The sequence below is a fragment of the Drosophila obscura genome, unplaced genomic scaffold (genome assembly GCF_018151105.1).
Source record: "Drosophila obscura isolate BZ-5 IFL unplaced genomic scaffold, ASM1815110v1 contig_208, whole genome shotgun sequence".
In the NCBI taxonomy this organism is placed as follows: domain Eukaryota; kingdom Metazoa; phylum Arthropoda; class Insecta; order Diptera; family Drosophilidae; genus Drosophila; species Drosophila obscura.
Window position 1 is genome coordinate 1,719,848 of NW_024542799.1, and position 23,414 is coordinate 1,743,261.

At 46.9% G+C, this 23,414-nt stretch overlaps 8 protein-coding genes across 10 annotated transcripts; 3 read left to right on the plus strand and 5 right to left on the minus strand.

Moving 5' to 3' along the window:
* Nucleotides 1-2,967: 2,967 nt before the first annotated feature.
* LOC111064758 (cysteine and histidine-rich protein 1 homolog) lies at nucleotides 2,968-9,374 on the plus strand. Of its 2 annotated transcripts, XM_022352520.2 has the most exons (9): nucleotides 2,968-3,603; nucleotides 7,228-7,286; nucleotides 7,391-7,505; nucleotides 7,566-7,689; nucleotides 7,754-7,906; nucleotides 7,974-8,251; nucleotides 8,340-8,443; nucleotides 8,519-8,586; nucleotides 8,675-9,374. In XM_022352520.2, the coding sequence occupies exons 1-8, from the start codon at nucleotides 3,229-3,231 to the stop codon at nucleotides 8,544-8,546; spliced, it is 1,236 nt and encodes a 411-aa protein (XP_022208212.1). In that variant the 5' UTR covers nucleotides 2,968-3,228; the 3' UTR covers nucleotides 8,547-8,586; nucleotides 8,675-9,374. The 2 variants fall into 2 exon arrangements, with proteins under 2 accessions (XP_022208212.1, XP_022208211.1); XM_022352519.2 differs by having other exon boundaries at nucleotides 8,519-9,374.
* LOC111064760 (protein FAM207A) lies at nucleotides 8,814-10,073 on the minus strand. Its single transcript, XM_022352523.2, has one exon. It carries the CDS (start codon nucleotides 10,015-10,017, stop codon nucleotides 9,481-9,483), a length of 537 nt encoding a protein of 178 aa, XP_022208215.1. The 5' UTR covers nucleotides 10,018-10,073; the 3' UTR covers nucleotides 8,814-9,480.
* Nucleotides 10,074-10,156: 83 nt separating this feature from the next.
* On the plus strand, nucleotides 10,157-12,108 carry LOC111064755 (cyclin-dependent kinase 8). Its single transcript, XM_022352517.2, has 2 exons — nucleotides 10,157-10,355; nucleotides 10,420-12,108. The coding sequence occupies exons 1-2, from the start codon at nucleotides 10,225-10,227 to the stop codon at nucleotides 11,657-11,659; spliced, it is 1,371 nt and encodes a 456-aa protein (XP_022208209.2). The 5' UTR covers nucleotides 10,157-10,224; the 3' UTR covers nucleotides 11,660-12,108.
* LOC111064754 (putative glycerol kinase 5) lies at nucleotides 11,677-14,092 on the minus strand. The gene is made up of 7 exons (XM_022352516.2): nucleotides 14,006-14,092; nucleotides 13,608-13,937; nucleotides 13,438-13,531; nucleotides 12,867-13,366; nucleotides 12,357-12,809; nucleotides 12,123-12,286; nucleotides 11,677-12,058 (listed from the first exon to the last, which is right to left on the minus strand). The coding sequence occupies exons 2-7, from the start codon at nucleotides 13,740-13,742 to the stop codon at nucleotides 11,782-11,784; spliced, it is 1,623 nt and encodes a 540-aa protein (XP_022208208.1). The 5' UTR covers nucleotides 13,743-13,937; nucleotides 14,006-14,092; the 3' UTR covers nucleotides 11,677-11,781.
* A 226-nt stretch (nucleotides 14,093-14,318) lies between these two features.
* Nucleotides 14,319-15,601, minus strand: LOC111064759 (CRAL-TRIO domain-containing protein C3H8.02). Its single transcript, XM_022352521.2, has 2 exons — nucleotides 15,258-15,601; nucleotides 14,319-15,190 (listed from the first exon to the last, which is right to left on the minus strand). Exons 1-2 carry the CDS (start codon nucleotides 15,414-15,416, stop codon nucleotides 14,678-14,680), a joined length of 672 nt encoding a protein of 223 aa, XP_022208213.1. The 5' UTR covers nucleotides 15,417-15,601; the 3' UTR covers nucleotides 14,319-14,677.
* Nucleotides 15,602-16,348: 747 nt separating this feature from the next.
* LOC111064752 (sphingosine kinase 2) lies at nucleotides 16,349-18,859 on the minus strand. The gene is made up of 2 exons (XM_022352513.2): nucleotides 17,798-18,859; nucleotides 16,349-17,724 (listed from the first exon to the last, which is right to left on the minus strand). Exons 1-2 carry the CDS (start codon nucleotides 18,745-18,747, stop codon nucleotides 16,710-16,712), a joined length of 1,965 nt encoding a protein of 654 aa, XP_022208205.2. The 5' UTR covers nucleotides 18,748-18,859; the 3' UTR covers nucleotides 16,349-16,709.
* Nucleotides 18,860-19,104: 245 nt separating this feature from the next.
* On the plus strand, nucleotides 19,105-21,531 carry LOC111064753 (dnaJ homolog subfamily C member 2). 2 transcript variants are annotated; one of them, XM_022352515.2, is made up of 4 exons: nucleotides 19,105-19,164; nucleotides 19,236-19,505; nucleotides 19,642-19,787; nucleotides 19,857-21,531. In XM_022352515.2, the coding sequence occupies exons 2-4, from the start codon at nucleotides 19,264-19,266 to the stop codon at nucleotides 21,425-21,427; spliced, it is 1,959 nt and encodes a 652-aa protein (XP_022208207.1). In that variant the 5' UTR covers nucleotides 19,105-19,164; nucleotides 19,236-19,263; the 3' UTR covers nucleotides 21,428-21,531. The 2 variants fall into 2 exon arrangements, with proteins under 2 accessions (XP_022208207.1, XP_022208206.1); XM_022352514.2 differs by having other exon boundaries at nucleotides 19,133-19,505.
* LOC111064756 (islet cell autoantigen 1) lies at nucleotides 21,472-23,340 on the minus strand. Its single transcript, XM_022352518.2, has 3 exons — nucleotides 22,484-23,340; nucleotides 22,183-22,422; nucleotides 21,472-22,117 (listed from the first exon to the last, which is right to left on the minus strand). Exons 1-3 carry the CDS (start codon nucleotides 23,063-23,065, stop codon nucleotides 21,671-21,673), a joined length of 1,269 nt encoding a protein of 422 aa, XP_022208210.2. The 5' UTR covers nucleotides 23,066-23,340; the 3' UTR covers nucleotides 21,472-21,670.
* Nucleotides 23,341-23,414: the final 74 nt, after the last annotated feature.

The following is a 23,414-nucleotide window of genomic DNA, read 5'->3' on the forward strand; positions in this document are numbered from 1 at the left end:
GTAAAGAGAAGGGTGAGGAGAAGTCGCATTAGATTAGCAACAAATTGAGTTCGTCTGTGTGAGTGTGTGTGTTCCTGTGAGTGGAGTGCATTGGAGTGTTTCCTCTTGGGATTAGGGAATTTCTCCACCTCCTATTGGGGCTTACAGGCAATTATCGAACGGAGCAGCGAGGGGAGATAAACCGAACGGGAAAAGCGAACGGCGCGACTGGCGCCCCACGAAGGTACTGAAAAGGCAGACAACGAAGCCTAATGGTAGCCAGAAGCGTACCGAATAGAGTCCACACACAGACCCTGTCTGTGTACGTGCGAGCAGAGCCCGAAGGATGATACAAACAACAACAATTACAGCTGTGTGCAACAGTGGAACGAATCGTGACATTGCGAGGTGGTGGTGGGAATGTGTGTTGTGTTTGCTCCCACTGTACCACTGGAAAGGATATTTTGCAGGATATATGGATACACAAAAGAGAAGCCATAGCAATTGCCGTTGTTATACACACTCACACACACACACACACACACACACTCTCAAGAGAGTTCAACAGGACCCAACAGCTGGCACACACACAGAGCAACAATAACAAGCCAAACGACATCCACAAAGAGAAATGTCGGACCCAGAATGGGATCCAGTCCAGCCATATTTGTGGAACAGAAAACAGCTGGGCTGCAAAACTTTTGATACCGACAGCGCTTTCTATGCTTGTGTGTGTGCGATGTGTGTTTTTCCTCAGAGTGGGAACCAGCTGGCATTAATTTTGCAGTGCCTCTTTTCCGTGTACGGGGGGTCGGTCGGGCCACCCAACAAGTGCCACAGATACACAGCCGCCACTGGGGGGGCGGTGGAAGTAGGACCTCCACCAGCCGACTGGCTCTCGATCCGTTCGTGGTGCATTGATTAACGATTCAATTAATTAGAGTAACGAGGCGTGAAATAGACACCAGCAGCAGCACCAGCGCACTTCTGCCGCAGTTCCATAAGACGCCATTGGGTTTCGGCTTTCGGCTATCAGGCCGTGGAAATAGCCAGATTCGGGCGCAGAACTTCTTCCAAATTTTTGTTGTTTTTCTCGTTCCCACAGCCAGACGCAAACCACACAAACACACACACACATACACCGCACCGATGCCAACATGTCTGCTCGCAGTTTGTTTGGCTGCTCCATGGGGGAAAACTACGAAAACCAGGTTCGGTTCCACTAAATATTAATACCCGGCTATTTAAATCACTTGTGTGCTTTTAACTAATTTCTGCGTAAGTTCACCATTAAAAAAGTTTTTTGGGAATATAAATTGTAAGAAGTTTTTGGTTTTGTTTAAAAACGCCAAACGCCAAAACCTTGCCAAAATCCCGAAAAAATATAGTACACGGTCACGCTGTACGCTTTTTCCATTTTTGATATGTAGCAAATTTGTAGTTACCGTGTAGTTACAATGTAAATACTCGGATATTTTTGTTGATCATATTGTTTAAGTATTATTTTATAAAAAATCCAATAAAATGAGTCTTTAAAATAAACCAATCGGATCAAATTCTATGTTCTGTGTTGAGAGGGCTAACAAGCTGGTCTTATTTAACCGAATACCAAAATCGAGGCATATCAACGCATTTTGTCGTGTCAGTCAGTATATTTACGGCATATTTTGAAAATTACGTTTCTGAGGTTCCAGTCACACACGACAAAACAAATCAAGTGAAATATTTATTTTTCCATATATTAATATACTTTTGAAAATGACCGCCAAACTCATTTAGCGCACAAAAAATACTGACATTTTTCGCTCTAAATTCGTGGTAGTTTTTCAAAATGTTCTCTCTTTTCCGAGGTGAAGAGAGCGCTTTCGTGGTGACTTTCCCCTTTTTTTTCGTGGTGTGAGCCACGTTTTGCGTATGGAATGAAGATTCATTGTTGCGTCATTCCATACGCGATACATTTAATTTGTATGGGACAAATTTCAGCAACATCTGGAAATGAATAGGCAGCATTGTTGTGAAACTTTGGCATGAAATGAGCAACAAATTTGAATGCCTTGGGAAAATGAATATTATGGACTTGAGATATTGTTTGTAATTTCAGGCTCCAAGTAATGCAGAAACTACTCAGTCTCTGTTTTAAAGATAACGAAATTTTTCAGCTCCCGGGTTCCAATTATAGGTATCAGAACCGGGATAAATGTAAATATATAACACAAACATGTGCATTAATAGTTAAAAAACATGTCAATCTAGGATAAAATCAGAAATGTTTCAATGGAGCTTGGAACAAAACATTTAACATCAATTAAAAGAAATAAGGTGTTCAAAAGTACATACGCATAGAAGAAACTTGGTTGACCAGCAACACTGACGTCACATTTAGTCAACATTTACGTTTTTTGCTTTGGCCGTTTTTGTTTGAACCTTTTTATGGAAACAATGCAAACTGAAAACTTGCCAATCTTGTAGAAAATTTATGTATCTATCGGATAAAATGATTTGTTTAGGGCTGAGAGGGCCAACTATCTAGTAATATTAGACTGAATATCAAAATTGACGAATTTCATATCACAAAATATCATGGTATGGCAGCCCGCAGCAACTACGAATTGCACGAGTCTGGCAACGCCACAAAAACGTATCAAAATATCGATCCTATAGATAGTGGCTCACAATTTGAACGCAGAAATGAGTCCGGAGAGCGTTTTGAGTGATCTCTTTCGACTGGGTCATGGCAAGGTATGGCCCCAGTATTAAGACGGCCAAACTTTTGTTAAGGGCCTCGTAAGGACCTCACCCTAGCCCCGACGGAATAAATATACCATGTTAGCGCGAAAGCACAAAATCCCACATGGTGAGTTATGTGGTGAGGTGGGTTTTTTCCTTGAAATCTCTGGATTTTGTGACGTCATACTTCACACCTCACCTCGCAATCAAAAGTTCAACTCACCATTGAGCGTCTTTATTCGTCAAAAATTTCATTAATAAATCCGGTCACACTGCGTTAAGAGTGTTGTTGTGTGCTATAGGCAATAGAGAATTTTGAAGTGCAGTGTAACACAGAGAATTGATTGTGAAGTGCAGTGTAACACTGCGCCAAGTGTGTGAGTGTTTTGTGTGTGCGTTACAAAGAGAGGGAGGCGAACGAGAGAACGTCAATTTGAAAACATCAGTGGCTGGGTGTGTGAGATTTAGAACGTAACTAAACAAAATAAAATTTAAAACGAAAGTATCCAAAAAAGAAGAGACATGTCGAATGTGGAATCTTCAAGTTCCGCGGCCCAGCAGCCCCCCACATCCACTCTGCCAATGCTGGGGGACAACCAGGTGATGCAGGCGTCCACCTCGGCCAGCTCCACCTCGAACAGCAGCACTAGTAGCAGCAGTGGCAATGGTGGGGGCGGTGGCAACAACGTAGTGGGAGTGCCACTCGACACCCAGATCAGCGGCGAGCCGCCTTCCAAGAAATCATGTCTTGATGCAAATGCAGCCTCTTCTAGCTCGGGGGGAGCTCTATCCAGCGCTGCTGCTGCATCGGGAACGCACGAGAAGCTGGCATACCGCATCTCCACAGCCCTCTGCTGTGCCGTTTGCTTGGATTTGCCAAAAACGGCCATGTACCAGGTGAGTGCAGCGTGGAGGCCCGAATTCTTTTCTTTTTTCCCCAATATTTTAGCTACAGAAAAACTACAACAAAGGCCAGATTTTTTCTATCTGTATGCGTGTGTTTTTGAGAGTAACAGTTTTGTGTGTGTGTGTGCGTGCGAGTACCATTCTGTATACAAACAAATCGCCAGCTGTAAGAGGAAACCACCCCACTCCTCCGTCGCCCCCCAGAATGCACTACTCTCACAGCTGTGCCAGAGCGAGACCGATAGCACACTATCTGCTGCGTGTATTTATTTGCTCTCGTTCTAGCTTGCTGCTACGACTGTTACGTCGCTGCTGCCTTGCACTCGCCTTGAAAACAACAAAACACAATGCCAGGCATCCGCTGCAACTGTTTGCCCCCATACACACGTTTTTGGTTATTTCTTACTGCTGCGCATATCAGAATTAAAGAGGGAGAGCCCCCCACTATTCGCTTACATAGCATACATACACATATTGCTCTCGCTCGCACTCTGTGTCTAATGCACTTTATTGCGTTTTAGAGACGAGCGACGACAGAACCGAACCTACCCCCGCCTGGCACTCATTTCCAATTCCGCGTTGCATTTGACACTCTGAGCCGCCACTGTGTTTTCTGCTCCCCCCTGTCCTACCCTGACCCCACCCCGCTGACATTTGCGCAGTAACATTTACTGCAAAACTTTTCTGTATTGCGTCACAAAAGCCAAAATCAGAATAGGAATCGCTGTTGGCTTTCCCGTAGAATCTATGATGTGGTCTTGCTCCGATTTGGCCTATTTTTAGCAGCAGCTGCCCCGCCCCGCCCGTCACCAGCAGCACAGCACAAAGTGCTTACAATGCTTTTAATTTGAACAAGTTTGTGTGTGTCTCTTTCGGCTTCCTCTTTACTCATTTCGCTTCTAAGGCCATTCTTTTTCATTCATGCGAATGCGCTTTTCTCTTCTGATTGATTAAATTATTTGCTAAAATATTGAGAATTTAGATCTTTTTACGTAATGCGTGGTTGACTTTGCTCTCTTTCGTTCTTGTCGAAACCAGACACACATGCATGCATGCACATACATACATACACATGCATACATGTGCTGTGAAATACGATAACTGCGTCATTGAAACGTCGTTACGGTACAAACATCAATAAATGATTTTAATGAATAAATTCTTTGGTGGAAAATAGTTTAGCAATGTTCTTAGGCACACCTTTTCGAAAGAATGCCATGTAAGCAGGAAATATATCTGCGTTCTCAGCCCCCCCGCCCACTGTACTGTTGAAACGTGACCAAGCTGAATGGAAAATGAATCATATCCCGTCCAAAGGTCTCGTCTCGGCTTCGATTATGGAGGGAGAACAACCCGCACAAGTCGGCTAATTAATTATTTTCTGCCTACCCGCTCTCTGAAGTTATAGAAAGTTGGACAGAAACCATCGTTCTTTTCCTGTTTTGCATTTCTATATCTCTTCTGATTGACGTTTGTATGTATGTCGGGTGCGTGCGTACTACTACTACACAAAAGTGTGTGCGTGTGTGCACGCTCTCTGTTATTGTTTTGCTTTGCGTTGTTTTGACACATTCGTTGTCTCGCTCTTCCTCACAGCGTGGGCCAAATCAGCTGTTCGGCCCCTGGGGAAAAGAAATGGATTCCGGATTCGGACTTTGACAAAACAACGCAATATTGAAAAGCATGGAAGGCAACGCTTTTTGGGGGAATAGTTTTTTATGTTGCAGGTTGTTGTTCTTTCTCTTGCTGATTGTTCTATAGACGTGTAATCTAGAACAAACCCGTTTAACCAGTTTGCCTGCCACATGTGCATGTATGTTCTCTTGGGGAGGCAGAGAGAAACAGAGAGAGAGGTACAACATATACCTGTAAAAGATAATGCTCGAGCTAGTGTGCGAGATCTCTGCAGCTACCTACCTACCCCGCTTTCATCATCACATCGTGGCTACTTATCTACAAAAACATCATCAGCTGGGTTTTGTTGTGTCCGAGAGAGAGGCCAGAGCTGGAGAGCTATGCCAGAGAGAGTAAACACCCTGACGGGGGTAAAACGGGTTGATATTCTTCTTTTGTGGAGATTTTCCTATCAAAAAACAATTGAATCGGATCGTATTGAAGGCCTGCTGGTGCTGCAGTTGCTCTAGGTCATAAATTCCCCCTCTCTGCCGACTTTTCCGGAGTTCGTTCAACTTGCAGGCACTGACACTGAATCCGAAATTGCCTTGGGGATGGATGCCATTCCCTTTTCAGATGCATCTACATCTATTCATTTATACTTATGTACGTGTGTGTGTGTGTGTGTCTCTTTAATTGAAGATACATGAACAAACAAAACGAACAATCACCGAAATGTTGGTTATCGCTTGAAAGTCTCTCTCTCTGTCCCTGGAATGGTCGCATATGTCGCCTCCTCTGACGGTGGCTGATTCCTGAAATAGAAATTCCAAAATGAAGGAGGCCCGCATATCCACAGACCGAAATAACTTACGACCCGTACAGATATAATGAAATGAGGGCTGGCAACATGGTTCCTGCGACGATAACTCTATTGACTTTGAATGACCGCCGTCCCGTTCCTTATCTAAAAACTCACCCACCCAAAATACTTGACCCAACAATATCCATCAATTTCTCCACGAAAACCATTTTCAATTCCAAAAAAGAAATACTCATCAACCAAAGATACAGAACTACACAGATACAAATACAGCTCCATTTATGTGGCCCCTATTGGACGCAATACACTCACAAATAAAACGATAAAGAATTGTGACCTTTAATCAGGAATTTATTTTTATAATTTCGACTAGACTTTAACACCCTCTAACTATCGCTGCTAATGATTAATCCTAGTTAAGTCGATCTCCTAACATTTGTAAGCAAAAGAAAAGTAAACAAAAAATAATAATGCAACAAAAAAAGTAAAAGATTGTAAATGTAAATGCTAAGTACTTAGAACAGACTCCATCGTAGTATTAAAGTAATACTCTAAAATGTATACAAAAAAACAAAAACAAAACAAACAAAAAAGATATATAAAGATAAAGATGGGAAAACCAACAAAGAAAAAAATGATTTTAATAAATTTGCAGAGGAAAGTGCAAACTGGAAAATGCAATATAAAACCAAATACAAACATAGCGTTTTTATTTCAATCGGAATCGGAATCGTAATGAGACCAACGAATGAAACACAAGACCAACGGGTCTCTGTACTATATATATACTCTCTTTCTATCCCTCCTCCTTTCCTCCCCCAGCCCACCCCAACAAACAGATCACATTTATCTATCCGATCCACTCCACTCCACTCCATCTCACCATCTCACAAAATGTCGATCCATTTCAATCCAACCCACCACCACCACCCCACCAGACACTCACTTCACCCCACATAAAGGCCGTATTTTGACTAATAGCAAACTTTTCTTCTTTTTTCTTTAATTGCAGGTTAATTTTCATTCCACTTTTGCTTTAGTTTTTCAATCTACTCGTACATAATTACATATATAAATATATATATCCATACCATATTCATATGCTACCCATCAATTGTCTTGACAAGAGATCATGCTAACACCCAAATTTTTCTCTACTCTGATCTGTTCAATTTCAGTGCCAGATGGGCCACCTGATGTGTGCCGCTTGCTTCACTCACCTTCTGGCGGATGGACGGTATGAATATCCCTAAACACACACCCACAGCCATCTCTTGTACCCAGCAAATCCAGAAATTTATTTGTTTGTAACACCTTCCATATCTGTTTCTCATTCTGCAGCCTACGTGATCAGATTGCCACGTGCCCCAATTGTCGCGTGGAGATATCAAAGAGCACTGCATCACGCAACCTGGCCGTAGAGAAGGCTGCCTCCGAGCTGCCCAGCGAGTGTCAGGCATGTGTCACATTGATCTCACTCGTTAAACTCAATCTTTGACCTTTGAATCTTCCACAGTTTTGCAACAAAGAATTCCCATACAAATCTCTTGAACGCCATGAACAACACGAGTGCCAGGAGCGTCCCACTAAATGCAAATATCATCGCATTGGCTGCCAGTGGCGCGGCCCCTACCATGAGAGTGAGTCCCACCCACCCAACCAGTATTTTGACTCCTAATTCTATAATTTCGTTATTCTCTCTAGCAACTGAACACGAACGCAATTGCTCGCACCCCAAGAAGTCTGGCTACGAGGTGATGGCTGCCCTCGAAGCCCACGATCTGAAGATCAAGGAGGAGAAGAAGATGTTCAGTACACTGATCGATTTGCTCAGCTATGAGAAGATCATCTTTAATGGTGCGCACTACTATACTTGACTTTAGTTCGAGTTCGTAATTTATATATATTTATTGGTTTTGTGCAGATCTACAAATGAAACCCTATCGCACGGACGAGTATGTGCACAAGTTGTTCTATGAGACGGCCCGGTTCTCGGCCTTCAATCAGCAGTGGGTGGTGAAGGCGCGCATCAACAATAGCCAGCGCGATCCGCATCAATCGAACGAGCGCACCATCACCTATCAGCTGATCCTGAAGACCAAGACCAGCACGCCCATGAGCATACATTTCTTTGCCCTGAAGGGCCCATTCTCTGACATGAAGGTGTGCACACAGATCTACAAGCACGAGTTTACAGAAACGGTGGGGCTACTCTTCTACACAATATACGATATATTTATATTCTCAATGTATTATCAATGCTAATGCTTGACTTTCTCTTTATATGTAGAACACTGAGAGCGATTATTATGTGTTGCCGCTGCCTGATGGCATTGGAGGCAGCGGCTCAAGTGAATGCAATCGTATGCTGGCCAACAAAGGCATCAATTTCCGGTAAGCAGATCAGTAGCTCAGCAGCTCAGCTCTATCTGTGTTCTAATACCAACTAATTCCATGTCTTTTTTGCAGGCTGCTTATGTTTCTGCTAAACAAGTAGAACATAGTCGATGAAAATACGCAGAGAGAAGCATATTCAAGTTAGTTTAAGATTCGTTGTTTCAACTCTAATGTGCAAAAACCTAGGCATAGTTTATATTTTCTTCTACTGTATATGTATACCCCCAGGTGTATACCCGCCCGCCCCGCCCCTTCAATCCAACTCCCAGCACAGAAACGACACATAAATATAATTGCAATCACGTTCAGAAGAATCACAGTGTAACGCGTTAGGTTGTAACCAAAATTTAGTGAATAACTAAGATTAGTATCAATATTTGTCCAGAAACTGCTTTCAAAATTTTTGTAAACATGAAGAGGAGGCCACTTTTTTGGGTAAGACGCTTTCAATACGAATAACTGTTATTTTTGTATGTGCAGGCGAGGAGAGAATGCGAATAGGATTGATTGTTGGTGTGTTTTTGACTAGCGTTTAATGATCTCACAGAAAGGAGCCAGCCAGCACACACCCGCTAACAAAACAAGTAACCATAAAGTAGATGTAGCACTGTAAGAAGACTAAAACAAAAAGAAACACCAAGCTAAACAGATTTACGAGCATGTGTCGTATGCAGTAACCATTCTTTGATGTAATGTAAGCTCTAGACCTAGCATAGCCCCGAAGTAACGTACTCCATGCGAGTGGAACGGAACCCAGACTACACTACACTACAGAACACAACACACACATTCAATCTTGTCTAATTCTAATCGCGTTTTGTTGACCGTCTACGTTTAAATGCTTACAAACTTACATTCGTATGTGTAATATTTATATGATATGCATTGTCGTTAATAATAAATGATAAAACTATACCTAATGCATATACATTAATTATAATTCTTAATTAATAAATAAATCAAAGTGCAAGGCATTTCTTTCCTCTGGGACTTTCAGGCACTCCGGTGGGCACTCCGTATTCCGGTCCAGTCTATTATTCGTCTTCCTCCATTGTTTGGTACTTGTTGCGCACTAGGGATCCGATCACGCTGCGTGGATTCTGTTTGAAGTTCTTGTCCTTGACGAGCTTCTCAAAGGACTTTACACGATTCACCATGTCAGCGCGCTTCTGTTTGATCTTCTGCTTGACACTTAGCTGTGCCTCGGGCTCGGTGAGCGCCTTCAGCTCGGGTGCATCCTTCGACTTGCTCTTCACCAGCTTGTAGAGATCCGAGAGCGAGGGCAGGGCATCGCGCAGCGGCTTCAGATCCCCAACGACGGTTTTCTTTTCGCCCTTCTTGCCGGACTGGTCCTTTTTGCGCTCTTTCCGGGAGTCGGCGAAGCGCTGCAATAGCTTCTTATGCTTGAGCGCAGATTTTTCCTTCTTCGTTGTAGTCTTCTTGGGCGTGAGGGTCTTGTGCAGCAGTCGCTCGGACTTGTTCAGTTGCGCCTGCACATCCTGGGCCTTTTGCTTGGCCACGCCCACAGCTCCTTTGGCCTTGGCGCGTATATTTTTCTTGGTTTTTGCCATGTTAGCTGAATTTTATTGAATCAAAACAAACGCGAAACGTGCTTGCGGTATCGATATGGAGAATATCGATGGTTTTATAAGCGATAGAATTCTGATATTATATCGATATAAGTGATATTTTTTATTTTTGATACGATAATATCGGAAAACAGCTGGATTGGCGGCCTCATAATTTACAAACAATTTGTTTTGGCAAATTTTAGCAAAATGGACTACGACTTTAAGATGAAAACGCAAATGGAGCGCACCAAGGTGGAGGACCTGTTCAATTACGAGGGCTGCAAGGTGGGCCGCGGCACCTACGGCCACGTGTACAAGGCAAAGTGGAAAGAGACGAGGTAGGGACCGGACCGGGAGCAAGCATCAACCATAACTCCCAATACTATTGTTTCTGTTTTACAGCGATGGCAAGGAGTACGCCCTTAAGCAGATCGACGGCACGGGCCTATCCATGTCCGCCTGCCGAGAGATCGCTTTGCTGCGGGAGCTCAAGCACCAGAACGTGATTACCCTTATACGGGTATTCCTCTCGCACAACGACCGAAAGGTGTTCCTGCTCATCGACTATGCCGAGCACGATCTGTGGCACATCATCAAGTTCCATCGTGCGGCGAAGGCAACCAAAAAACAGGTGGTTGTGCCCCGGGGAATGGTCAAGAGTCTGCTGTACCAGATTCTGGATGGCATACACTACCTGCACAGCAACTGGGTGCTGCATCGTGATCTGAAGCCAGCCAACATTCTGGTCATGGGCGACGGCAATGAGCGGGGGCGCGTAAAGATTGCCGACATGGGTTTTGCCCGCCTTTTCAATGCTCCACTGAAGCCACTGGCCGACCTTGACCCCGTTGTGGTCACATTCTGGTATCGCGCGCCAGAGCTGCTGCTGGGTGCGCGCCACTACACCAAGGCCATCGACATCTGGGCCATTGGCTGCATCTTTGCCGAGCTGCTGACATCCGAGCCGATTTTCCACTGCCGTCAGGAGGACATCAAGACCAGCAATCCGTATCACCACGACCAGCTGGATCGCATATTCAATGTGATGGGCTTTCCGCAGGACAAGGACTGGGAGGATATCAAGAAGATGCCCGAGCATCATACACTCACGAAGGACTTTAAGCGCTCCACCTACTCGACCTGTTCACTGGCCAAGTACATGGAGCGGCACAAGATCAAGCCCGACAGCAAGGCGTTCCATCTGCTGCAGAAGCTGCTGCTTATGGACCCCAACAAGCGCATCACCTCCGAGCAGGCCATGCAGGATCAGTATTTCCAGGAGGAGCCACTGCCGACGCAGGACGTCTTTGCGGGCTGCCCCATACCGTATCCCAAGCGTGAGTTCCTCACCGACGACGACCAGGAGGATAAGTCGGACAACAAGCGACAACAACAGCAGCAGCAGCAGCAACAGCAACAACAACAACAACAACAACAACAGCAGCAGCAACAACAGCAGCAGCAGCAGATGAACCCCAACGAGCCGAATGCCAAGCGGGTGCGCCTGTCGGGAGCCGGCAATCAGCAGGACTTCCACCATCAGCAGCAGCAGCAACAACAACAACAACAACAACAGCAGCAGCAGCAACAGCAACAGATGATGTTCAATCAGCAGCAGAACTTCCAGCAGCGCTTCAACTGAAAGACTGAGCACCGACAGCATTTTACTACGACATCCAATATTTTACTAGCCCCTAAGTAATTTAATTGCTTTAGTGTATAACAAATAGAGAGTAATGCAAAAAGTAGTCCGTCCACACGCCCCTAGTACCAGTCACTGAAGCGGTCTATGGCCCGACTCCACTTGTCCATGCGCTCAATTACCTCCTCGTAGACCTTGGGACGTGGCTCGAACACCCGCTCCACTTTGTGAAAACACTTGAGATCTTCTACATCGTTCCAGATGCCGTGATTGATGCCCGCCATGAATGTGGCACCCATGATGCTGGACTCTATGTTCTCGGCACGCTCCACCTTCAGGCGGCTGAGATCAGCCAGGAACTGACAGACAAAATCATTGCGCGAGACGCCGCCACTAACTCTGATAGAAGATAAAATAGATTTTTAATGGTAGAAAATGTGAAAATAGACGGGCGGAAGATTACCTAATCATTTTGAGCTTTTGCGAGGTTTCCTTCTCGGTGGCATCGATCAGTTGGACCAGCCTAAAGACAATGCTCTCGAGCAGGGCACGCACCATGTGTGCTTTGGTAGTAGACGGTGTAAGTCCTATAAAACCGCTGGCAGAGCGGTAATCGTTCACAGGTGGCTATAAAAAAAAGAGAAATGAGTGTATACCTATAGAAGAGTTAAGCCCACTTGCGTTGTGCTGCACTCACCCCCAGACCACTGAATGCGGGCATAAAGAACACATCGTTGGTATCCGGCACAGACTCGGCAATGTGCGACGTTTCGTTTGGCTTCTTGAACAGCTCACAGGACTGCGCCCAGGTCACCACAGTGCCAAAGTCATGTGATGCCCCCTCGATGCAGTAGACGGCGCCTTGGTTCTTTGATTTGTTCTTGATTTGCCAGGCCACCAGAGGATACATGCCGCTGACTGCGGCACGGCATTCGGTGCCCGTAATCAAATTAAGAAAGGCCCCCGTACCCATGGTGACCTTGACGTCGTTCTTCCTAAAGCACTGAGAGCCCCACATGGACGCCGCCTGATCACTGAGCGAGGCGGCAATGGGTATGCAAGTGTTGTCCCAATCCGGCCCAAAGGCGGCTGGATGAACATGCCCAAAGCCCTTGTAGCCATTGTCCACCACGCGGGGCAGGATCTTTGCCTAGAATGGGAGACCATTGGAGCTAATACTGTTCGGAAATTCCCCTCTTGCACTCACATCTAAGCCAAAAAGCCAGCTAATGAGCGGCGACCAGCTGAGCGTGAAGGGATCGTACAGTCCGGTGGCTGTGCTCGAGGTTATATCGGTGATATGCTCGATACTCGTGTCTATGCCATTGCCCGAGCGCAGCTTGTGGAGTATCCAAGAGTCTAGCAGCTCCACCCGAGCCTTGTTTTCGCGCAGTGCCTGCTTCAGTCGCTTGTTGTGGACTATTTCAAAGAGCAGTCGCGGCGTCACCTGGCCATTCATCAGCTTTAACACACTGCCGGCCAGGAAGCGAGGATTCCTGGTGACCAAATACAGGGCATAGGAGACCCCATTCATTGAGCGTTTGGTCCAGCTGCAGTTCCATTGATCCACCAGTTGGTCGGCCCGCAAATCCTTCCAGGTGATGAAATTGTGGTAGTATTCCCCGGTCTTGTGGTTCCAGGTCAGGAATGTACAGCGCTGCGTGGAGATGGTTAGGCAGGTAATCTGCGCGGGCGTCAGCTTGGCATCTGAAACAGGCACGACCCGACCCCAAGAATTAACAGGGAGCGAGAGTCTGGGGAGAGCGTAAGGCACTTACCCCGTATCGCCAGGGTTATCACATTCACAATCTTGCGCCACAAGCTCTCTGGCTCAATTTCGAAATAGCCCGGCTGCGGATTTAATAGTTCCACCTAACAGCCAGCCACACAGAAAACAATTTTCATTAAATTTTGCCACAGCCAGTTGTCGAACGATCAATTAACTTACCGCATCAGTCGCCGACCCTTTGACCAGGCACTTCTCGTCGAGCACAAAGCAGCGGACACAAGTTGTTCCAACGTCTATTGCGGCTATATAAGCCGTTGCAGGCGGGGCATCATCGGATGTGGTCGAGGTCGACATGTTTCTCAGTGCACGCTCCGTATTTCACTGATATTCGAACGCCGCTACTGTCGCCCCAAGCTGGTTGAAATTGGCTTATCCATTTTGTTGTTATTGGGGCGTCTCATATTAGTCCGCAGGGGTTCAAGTTTCGCTTATCAAATGCTTCAAGTGTTTTGGTTTCAATTCCGGCTGATAACTAGTTGTGGGTCAGTGCTGGAAAATGGAAAAATATAGAATAAAAAAACTCTACAAATTAAAAGCTAGAGTTAAAGCAGATTTACTCCGTGAATAGGTGAATTATCTTATATTTTCAGTGGAAATGTTTTATTTAAAGACGACAACAAAAAGTCGCTACGACTGAAGAGCACCTCTGGATCAGTGTTGATTAGCGCACAAAAGCCCACTGCTGGCGCAAAATAAAAAGCTTTTGAAATCAATGAATGCCATTTGCAATCAATACCACTATTTAGATAAGAATTGGATTATGATTGTTATCATTTTATGGGTTGACAAGCACTCTAAAAAATTGCACCACTATCAGGCTGCGTGGGTGTGCGTCATGTGTGATGTGTCGTACCACTGCTTAATCTTTGCGAGAGTTTCGTTTTAGAACTTTATTTTTCTGTACACATCGACACATGCATATACATATAGTATAGAGTACGAATACAAGGTATATGGGGTATACTACTGATGCTATATACAATATATAAATATGCGCATAGATAAACCTTTATCTAAAATAGTCGCTTGTACTAGTAGGTTGGGCAATAAAATACAATCAACACTTGTTAAACACATCGATTTACACATAGAGTACACAGGGTCAAAGCTAACAGAAGCCTCCCTACACCTCGTTCGCTTTCCATTCGCTCACCGCCTTTAGGTACTGGTTTCTCTTTAGAGATATGTCTACGACTAAATTGTAATCAAACGAGGGGCCGGGCACCGGCTTACATGTCAGTGGGGAGAATGTCGGGTATCAGGTATTGACATAGATCCACATCATCGCTGACAAACTTCACCTTCTTGGCGGTGTTGTCGTCGAGCAGCACGCGAATGGCCGGCCAAACGGTGGAGAAGAGGCCCGGCGAATTGAGTATCAAGCAGACGCCAAGGCGCTCCGGAAAGTGCTTGCCCAGCAGCCAGATGAGGTTCTGCACCAGCTGGTAGTCCATGCACGAAGTACTGAACTCGGCCAGGTCGAAGACGATGCACAGTCGGTCGGTGACCTCCTCGAAGCACTTCTTGCACGCCTCCTCCAGGTTGTAGACAATGAAACGGGTCAGCTCATCAATGTCACGGGTGGAGGAGCCGTGGTTCTTGGCCGGAATGTAGATAACTGGACGGCCAATGCAGTCGCGGTGGCGCAGCAGACGGGCCTTGTTCTCCAGCTGGCTGCGGTCCATCTCGGCCAGCTTCTCCACGCCATATGTCTCACGCCACTTGTTCGTCTTCAGTATGGCCTGTGTGGGTGGTTCGAATAATCGACGTAAGCTCTGCCGAGGGTGGTGGGCTCAGGTGACAACTTACTTGGAATGCGTCATCTGTTGTCTTAAAGGCGCGCAGATATCGCCTGAGAGAGAAATCATTGTGGTACTGCTTGGGATCCGCTTCCACAATCAGTTTCATGCGCTCCTTAAGGTCCTTCAGGTCCTGCTCGTTAATTGGCGCCAGCTCCTCGGACGACATATTGTTACACTTGACGCTGCTTTCGCGGATGAAAACTGTATCTTTGGTACTCAAGAGCCTCTTCTTTCCTCTTCCTTGGTATGGAATGTGCTGACACAGAGCAACTGTCGTCTTTATCAAATTTTTTTTCCAACGAATTGGTTTTTTACAGGCATTTAGTGTCGTAAATATACCTAGGAATCGAATTTAACCCACCTAACCCCGCTCTATTTTACAGTGAACAACTTGAGTTAAGCCGCGGAAAATAATTCAGTTTTAATATGCTACTTGTATATACATCGCGCCATGATTGTAGCGCCATCCTTTTTACTTACAAATAATTTACGAGATCTTTCAATTTAAATGCGACAAATTTTTTAATATTTTCAATACATTCGTGCGTAAATTGGAATTCCCACTGGTCGACAATGGGTTAAACGTTCTCTGTCCATGAACGGAAATCATGTTCCCCCATTTTAATATTCAGTTCAATATTACTAGCAAGCTAAAACTTTAAACACGGAAAATATTATTTTACCCGATAGATGCATAAATTTTCAACAATATTGGCTAACTTTGGAAATTCCTTTTTATTGAATTGCTTATAAAATAAGTTTTACACAAAAAAGGTCCACGAACAATAAAAGCATAAAACGCAAGTGGGAATGGAATGTTACGTAATTTGAGCTCTAGTTTACTTGTCAAACGGTACCAACGTCATTTCTATACCCTATTTCATTTAATTAATGTTTATATTCAATTTTGCAAGCAACTTTTAAAAATTAAGAATGACTTGTTTGTAACCTGTTCAGGTATTTTGTGTACGATCTGGATACATATTCTCGGAATCTATAAACCTAAAAATTTCCTTGATATCGATGTAAAACAGGGACTCAGTTTGTTCTCTACTATACCCTTCAAAATTATATTTAATAGTTGATAATGTTGATTTATACCGTTATATACTGCAGGCGCATTTGTTTTTTTCTTCTTCGATTTTTCTCAGCTAGAACCTATCGATAACGATTGTCTGCTGCCACAGCAGTTCAATGTGGAGCGGCAGTTATTTTTTAAATTGTATATATGTACATGCTAATATATTTTTGTTTTGTTAATTTAATGTTGAAAATGTTAACAATATAAAGGTATGTATTTTGTAGAAGCATGCAACTACAAAATGACAAAAAAGAATGCACAGCTTCCATTACTCCTAAGTACCAATAACAAATATTTGCTACATATACAAAATGCAGAGATTCCTATAAAGAGATTATATTGCTCCTGTCTGAAATTCTTTCTCCTCTTCCTGTAGTTTCACTTGGGCACCATCACACGGGCAATGCCCGGCAGTACTTCGGCCTGCAGTGGCCCAAACTCGACGCGTTCGCCATCGATGGTGATGATGCCGTGATTGTCGTGTGGCTCCAGGCGGAAGGCACGCACCGGCAGCACCTTCACGTACTCGTTGTTCACCTCGGGCAGGTGTGTGCCCGTGCTCATGTTGTACAGAAAGCTGAGCAGTTGGGGGCGACTGATGCCGCCGCGTATGAGAATCAGATAAATGGTGCCGTCGTTCATTTGGGCCTTGGGCGCAAAGTGGCAATCGATTCCCAGATGTGTCTGATATACGGCATGCATCATGATGAATTCGCCCTCCTCGACAAGCCATCCTTCGTCCTCTGGCAGCGGCTCATCCAGCTCAGGCAGGCTGCTCGTCGGCCCAAAGTTCTGCTGGCGATTTTCCAGGGCCATCGCCGCCTGAACGGCAAAGTCGCTCTCGTCAGCCAAACTGTGATAGATGCTCTCGGATATGGAATAATAGTAGCTGCGCCGGGACCCGCCCGAGAGCCAGCTGTCACAGCGGGATCGAAATGATTGATTGATAGACGTCTCCAGCGAGATAACATCCGCAAATTCATGCGGCAGGTACTCGTTGGAATGATGGAAGCTCGGGTTATTGTTGGTTGTGGACAGTTTGTCGATATGAGTGTTGCAGCTCCTACTCGTCTGCATCTTCAGCTGCGGTGTGTGCTGCGTATCCTCCTCTCCCGACGGTTCATGCGGCTCGGTGAGCAGGTAACTGATCTTGCCATTGTAAGTGCGGAGATTCGCCAAGCGGTACAGGGTCCAGATGGTGAAGCGTTGATAGCCCACCACACGAATGCGCTCGCTCTCAATGTCCACGTCCGAAATGAAGCCCCAGCCGATGGATAGGAAGGAGTACAGGGATCGATTCTGCAGCTGCACCCGAACCACATCCATCGGGGAGCTGCAGCCGCTGATGACGGTCAATGCGGCACCCAGCACTGGCTTGCTAAAGTACGGTTCGCTGTAGGAGACACAAAATATGACATTAATAAATAGAAACTCGTAATCGAAGAGTCTGAATCTTCTACACTCACTTGTATCCATGGGCAATGGACCTGGCCAAGCCGTTGCCGGATCCGCAGGGAATAATGCCAAGGGCTATTTTGGGCAGCACCTTTGCCCAGTCCTCGCGTTGCATCAGTCCGTTCACTATCTCGTGGAAGAGCCCATCGCCGCCGACAGCGACAACGCAGCACCAGGCGTCCAGGCAACGGGTGCTCATAAATTCAATGGCGAAATTGGAATGCTTCGTTACGTAAAGATCGTACGGCACCTCGGCCTCGTTCAGCACAGGCGTCACATGCATGTTAAACACTTCCCGGGCATTTCCCGAGCCCGACTTTGGATTGAGCATGACCAAAACACGACGTCGTCGATCTTCCTCGTTCCGCACCACAAAGATACTCTCCAGCGTGCGATGCAGCTGCCAGCGCAGGGCGCGATACCAGCGATCCGCCTCGCGCATATTGTCCTCGAAGGTGTCAAACGACCGGAAGCGCAGTGTGAGGACAGTGCGCTCCCTGTGGAACTCACTACGCAGGCTCTTCTTCTTGAGGACATAGGCAAACACGTAAAGGTAGGCGCTCACATCGCCGTCGCAGGGATAATCCTCCTTGCTGGCCGTGCTGCACTTGCTGGGCGTGGCCCCACTGCGGTTGACCGAGGCTGCGGGCGAATTTGGATTGCCGTTGCTGCAGGCGCACGCACTGGCCACCAGGCGGCGCGTCTTCTTCAGACGCATGCATCGTGCACCAACAATATCGCATATTTTCACAGTCTGCTCCTTGACAATGGTTCCGCTGGGCGACTCGCGCTGCAGTGTGAAGCCGTTGATGTCCAGCCGTACGCGAAACACGTACTTCCTACCCTTTCGCTGGCTGGTGTAAAAGGTGTCGCTCACATCGTGGCGTTCGGGCAAGTCCGTCCCAGCTGTGGGTGTGGAGCACGCTGTGCTGCTGCTGCTCTTCTCATAAGATTCGTTCATAATTGCTTGAGTTTCGGATGCTTTGCAGCATTTTTAATTTTCGTTTTTTCCTATTCTTGCTCCGACCCAATCCATCGGTTCGATCATAGTTATCGAATTCTAAAGATATTTTTGTACATAGAATAGCTATTCTGGGATTAAATTAACCCATTGTCAACAAGGGTGTATTTCAACTTGAAACATTTCTTACGCATTTCAGGTGATAGTTATCATAGTACTACTATTTTTTTTGTCAGTAAAGAAGACGAATATACCAAGCAGTATTATTTTCCGCGTATTTATTGAAGTGTTTTCACTTTTTAAATAGAAGGGGTTTTGTGGAATAATTATTTTTTTCTTCGGTATATTTAAAAAAGGAGAAGGTATATTTTGGTATGTTTCTGAGGGTCGTCCGCGGTCACTGGGAAAATAAACGTGGTGCGAATTAATTTTGTGAATTTGTTTATTCCAATAAAATTTTAAAGTGAAGTTGGTGTTTTATGTAATAGACGTGCTTGTTTTGGTAACTGGGACGTCATGACTAACAGCCTGGAGTTGGAGGTACCGCTCAAGGTCGCGCGTCACCTAATCGAGCGCGTTGGCTTCGCCTATTTTAACGCACGCCGCAAAATCGCGCCAGGTGGTGTCGAGCGCAGTGAATCCGATGAGAAGTTGGAGGGCGTCGGCGAGGAAGTGGACATCAGCTACCTCAAGTCCCTAGATCCCAAGGAGTGGAAGGACCAAGATCACTACAGTGTCCTCGGCCTGGGCAAATTGAGGTAAGTCGCCCCTCCCCCCCACTCCCTTCAACTCATCTAGGCCTGACCTGGCCTCTTTGTGTGCGCGAGTGTGTGCGTGTTAGTGTGTGTTTCTGCTGAGCACGTGTCTGACTGTGCGCGTCTGTTCCTTTTGCAGATTCGAAGCCAGTGACGATGACATTCGTCGCGCCTACAGACGCATGGTGCTGCAGCACCATCCGGACAAGCGAAAAGCCAAGGGTGAGGTGGTGATCAACGACGAGGACTATTTCACGTGCATAACAAAGGCCTACGAGATATTGGGTTCGTACCATAATTCGTTGTTTGCATTAGTTCCTTCTGTAATCTATATTTATTTTCACCAACCACCAGGCACTTCCAAGCCACGCCGCAGTTTTGATTCTGTGGATCCCGAATTCGACGACTCGCTACCCTCGCAAACAGACATCGATAATGACTATTTCGCGGTATTCAACAAAATGTTCAAGCTGAATGGACGCTGGAGCGAGAAGCCGCAGGTGCCAGTCTTCGGCGAGGTGGACGCTAAGCGCGAGGAGGTTGAGCGCTTCTATAACTTCTGGTATGACTTCAAATCGTGGCGTGAGTTCAGCTACATGGACGAGGAGGACAAGGAGAAGGGTCAGGATCGGGACGAGCGTCGCTGGATCGAGAAGGAGAACAAGGCGGCGCGCATCAAGCGAAAAAAGGAGGAGATGAGCCGCATTCGAGACCTTGTCAATTTGGCGTATAACAACGACAAGCGTATACAGCGCTTCAAGCAGGAGGAGAAGGACCGCAAGGCGGCGGCAAAGCGGGCCAAAATGGATGCCGTCCAGGCTCAAAAGGCTGAGCAGGAGAAGGCCGTACGCGAGGCGGCCATGGCCAAAGAGCGCGCCGATAAGGCCGAACAGAAGCGCATCGAGCAAATTCGTATTGAACGCGAGCAGCAGAAGAAGGTGCTCAAGAAGGAGCGGAAAACGCTTCGGGACAAGGTTAAGGAATGCAAATACTATGCCAAAAACGACAAGGATCAGCTGAAGCACATGGAGGGCACAGAGAAAATATGCGAAACATTTAACCTGGCCGAGCTGCAGGCTCTGAACAAGGCCATGGAGTCAAAAGGTCGCGAATCCTTTGTGGCTGCCCTTCAGACAGCCGATCAGAAAATCGCCGCTGAACTGGAGGAGATCAACCAGACGCACCAAAAGAAGCTGGCGACCGCCGCTGCACCCAAAGCCAGCGTCAAGGAGGTGAAGAAGGGCGAACTCTGGAGCAACGAAAATGTTCAGCTGCTCATCAAGGCGGTGAACCTGTTCCCGGCCGGTACTGCCCAGCGTTGGGACGTAATCGCAACGTTTATCAATCAGCACAGTGGCTCGGGAGGGGCCCAGGTCCTGGCCAGAGATGTACTGAACAAGGCCAAGGCCCTGCAGAACAGCGATCACTCCAAGAGCAGCCTCAAGACACAGGCCAACGATGCCGCCTTTGCCAGCTTCGAGAAGTCCAAGAAGGAAGTGCAAGTCTCAAACGACATAACCATTGGCGAGGAGGCGCCCTCACAGGAGAGCAAGGAGAATGTCAAGCAGAATGGCGGTGCCCATCCCAATCAGGTGAACAATCAGAAGCCCAAGCAGAACGGCATTGCGACACCAGCAGCCCCAACAGCTGCAGCATCAGCAGCACCAGCGGGAGAGCCTTCGGCAGCTCCCCTGACCAATGGCACAGGGGGCGGCGGCGGTGGTGGTGCATCCAAGACCTGGACCAAGGAGGAGCAGGCTCTGCTAGAGCAGGCCATTAAATCTTATCCGACCACGACACCCGATCGCTGGGACTGCATTGCTGCCTGCATACCGAACCGCAGTAAAAAGGATTGCCTGCGACGCGTCAAGGAGCTGGTCGAGCTGGTCAACTCCAAAAAGGAGGCTCAGGCGGCGGTCAAATGAGAGCGAACCCCCGAAACACTACACTACTCCTCTTCTAGCTGCTGTGTCCCATATAAATTTTATTTAAATAAACCATAAAAAGTTTTTGAACGTTTAGCGAAAAGTTACATCCAAAGATTCTTCTCCATTTGACTAGCTAGTTCCCACAGGTATGTAAAGATATATATATATATATATGCTATATATTCGTACTATGTGTATATGCCGACGGGATTGGGCCGGAAACCAAGGCGTACGCCAATTTTATGTCTGCTCCGCCACGCTGCGTCCTCCACTCATTTTCAGATCGAACGCCTGCGGATTGGCCAGGGGATCCAGATCGGCAAAAAGGTCCAGCCACGGATTGTTGGTCGTCTGGGATTTGCTGACAGCTGCCGTCAGAGCTGGGCCACTGGTGGCTGACTTTGCGGCTGTGGTGGTTGGCATTGGCTTCTGCGCCTGCTGCTGATTGAACATGCGTGCCCAGAACTTGCTGTTGGTGCTCGTGTGATTGGCATCCATCAGTGGGGATTCCTGCCCCACGGGCGCATCGATCAGCGGACTATCCTCCTCCAGCTGCTTGGAGAGTTCTATGAGCAGGGACTCATTGTCGCCGCAGACCGGGGGGGCTGGCTCTGACGGGGCTCTCTCCCCACTGGGTGGTGGCTGCTTCAACTCCAACGACGAGTCTGGCTTGTCCTGATATTCACTCTGAAAAATGAAGCCACGTTCAACTGGATGCAGCCAGGGGGTGCGGTACGGTAAGCCACACTCACAGCAAAGAACAGCGACTGATCCTTATCGACGGCATCAAGCGGCGGCACCTTCTCGCTGGGTCCCTCGTTTTGGGACAGTTCCTTCAGCACACAGAAGTCGTACTTGGGCTTGGCCATCAGCGCATTGGATATCGTCTGGAATGTGGAGGCGGCTTTCTGGGCGAAGCTCTTCAGCTCCGCCACGTAGGCAACCAAAGCATGCGAATACATATTGCAGCGAGCCGCAGCCAGCAAATCAATCTGGAAACAAAAGAATCCATCAATCTTCACTTTGAATTGACAGTGCCTGGCGCTGGCTCACCTTTTGGATGGAGTCCAAGGAGTAGCCATCGAAATTGTGTTTGGCTACGCGCACATGTGCCTGGGCAGTGCGAAACTTATCCAGGCCCTTGCCCGTGTCGGGGTCCAGCTCCTGGCTGGCCGACTTCATCCAGCACAGGGCGGCTCTGTACTCCGTTCGCTCCTTCTCCATCGTCTGCAGCGTGACCTCCGTGTCCTTGATGGCGCGACAGCGAAACACGTCCACCTCGTGCTGCAGTCGCAGCAATGGCACCCGCACACACATCCGCTGCTGTCCTGCAAAGGACATGGCCTTCGCTGTGTGGTTGATGCTGTTGCCCGTCGTCTTGCTCCGCTTGCCCGCCTCCTTCAGAAATCGGCCAAAGACACACTCCTCCTGCGACAGGATGCACAGGCGCTCCTGGTACTGGTCTATTATCTTGCACAGCTCCAGACTGGTGTCCGATATTGATTTGAAAACCTCAATCTTGGCGTCTAGGTCCGCGTCCGAGGATATTATGTGCTTGTCCTCCTTGGAGCCCAGCTTGCGCTGCACCGCCTTCTTGGTGATCCAAAATTGGTGTTGCACCTCGGATTTTAGCATATTTTCGGGGGTGCTGTGGCTGCTGCGTACGTTAAAAAAAATGGAACAAGTGAGTGGAAAAAACGAGTGAAGCAGCGACGTCGGCAGCGCTGCCTTCGGTGATAGCGTTGATATTCCACGATTTTGATATTCGCCTTGCAGTCTCTAGCTAACTAGCACCCACAACACAGAACATATAATTTTATCCAATAAAGTAATCCATTTTCTATAAGATTGACTAACTTTAAATGCTCGTTTTTGTTAGATAGTTTATTAATTATAGTTTAAATAAAAGGAGCTGGAAAATTTACACAAAATCGAATTAAGTTTGCTACATGACAACTACACAGGGCTGCAATTCACACGGAGC

What these genes read in the sequence shown, in the direction of transcription:
- LOC111064758 (XM_022352519.2), top strand. Translation starts at nt 3,229, where the DNA reads ATGTCGAATGTGGAATCTTCAAGTTCCGCGGCCCAGCAGCCCCCCACA. An exon ending in CACCTTCTGGCGGATGGACG is followed by an intron (nt 7,287 to 7,390) that starts GTATGAATATCC and finishes CTCATTCTGCAG; the next exon opens with CCTACGTGATCAGATTGCCA. An exon ending in GCGCGGCCCCTACCATGAGA is followed by an intron (nt 7,690 to 7,753) that starts GTGAGTCCCACC and finishes TATTCTCTCTAG; the next exon opens with CAACTGAACACGAACGCAAT.
- LOC111064756 (XM_022352518.2), bottom strand. Translation starts at nt 23,065, where the DNA reads ATGCTAAAATCCGAGGTGCAACACCAATTTTGGATCACCAAGAAGGCG. An exon ending in CCTTGGACTCCATCCAAAAG is followed by an intron (nt 22,423 to 22,483) that starts GTGAGCCAGCGC and finishes TTTTGTTTCCAG; the next exon opens with ATTGATTTGCTGGCTGCGGC. An exon ending in ATCAGTCGCTGTTCTTTGCT is followed by an intron (nt 22,118 to 22,182) that starts GTGAGTGTGGCT and finishes TTCATTTTTCAG; the next exon opens with AGTGAATATCAGGACAAGCC.
- LOC111064752 (XM_022352513.2), bottom strand. Translation starts at nt 18,747, where the DNA reads ATGAACGAATCTTATGAGAAGAGCAGCAGCAGCACAGCGTGCTCCACA. An exon ending in TCCATTGCCCATGGATACAA is followed by an intron (nt 17,725 to 17,797) that starts GTGAGTGTAGAA and finishes TGTCTCCTACAG; the next exon opens with CGAACCGTACTTTAGCAAGC.
- LOC111064759 (XM_022352521.2), bottom strand. Translation starts at nt 15,416, where the DNA reads ATGTCGTCCGAGGAGCTGGCGCCAATTAACGAGCAGGACCTGAAGGAC. An exon ending in CAACAGATGACGCATTCCAA is followed by an intron (nt 15,191 to 15,257) that starts GTAAGTTGTCAC and finishes CCACCCACACAG; the next exon opens with GCCATACTGAAGACGAACAA.
- LOC111064754 (XM_022352516.2), bottom strand. Translation starts at nt 13,742, where the DNA reads ATGTCGACCTCGACCACATCCGATGATGCCCCGCCTGCAACGGCTTAT. An exon ending in GATAACCCTGGCGATACGGG is followed by an intron (nt 13,367 to 13,437) that starts GTAAGTGCCTTA and finishes TGCCTGTTTCAG; the next exon opens with ATGCCAAGCTGACGCCCGCG. An exon ending in CAAAAGCTCAAAATGATTAG is followed by an intron (nt 12,059 to 12,122) that starts GTAATCTTCCGC and finishes ATCTTCTATCAG; the next exon opens with AGTTAGTGGCGGCGTCTCGC.
- LOC111064755 (XM_022352517.2), top strand. Translation starts at nt 10,225, where the DNA reads ATGGACTACGACTTTAAGATGAAAACGCAAATGGAGCGCACCAAGGTG. An exon ending in GCAAAGTGGAAAGAGACGAG is followed by an intron (nt 10,356 to 10,419) that starts GTAGGGACCGGA and finishes TCTGTTTTACAG; the next exon opens with CGATGGCAAGGAGTACGCCC.
- LOC111064760 (XM_022352523.2), bottom strand. Translation starts at nt 10,017, where the DNA reads ATGGCAAAAACCAAGAAAAATATACGCGCCAAGGCCAAAGGAGCTGTG.
- LOC111064753 (XM_022352515.2), top strand. Translation starts at nt 19,264, where the DNA reads ATGACTAACAGCCTGGAGTTGGAGGTACCGCTCAAGGTCGCGCGTCAC. An exon ending in CTCGGCCTGGGCAAATTGAG is followed by an intron (nt 19,506 to 19,641) that starts GTAAGTCGCCCC and finishes TTCCTTTTGCAG; the next exon opens with ATTCGAAGCCAGTGACGATG. An exon ending in AAAGGCCTACGAGATATTGG is followed by an intron (nt 19,788 to 19,856) that starts GTTCGTACCATA and finishes ACCAACCACCAG; the next exon opens with GCACTTCCAAGCCACGCCGC.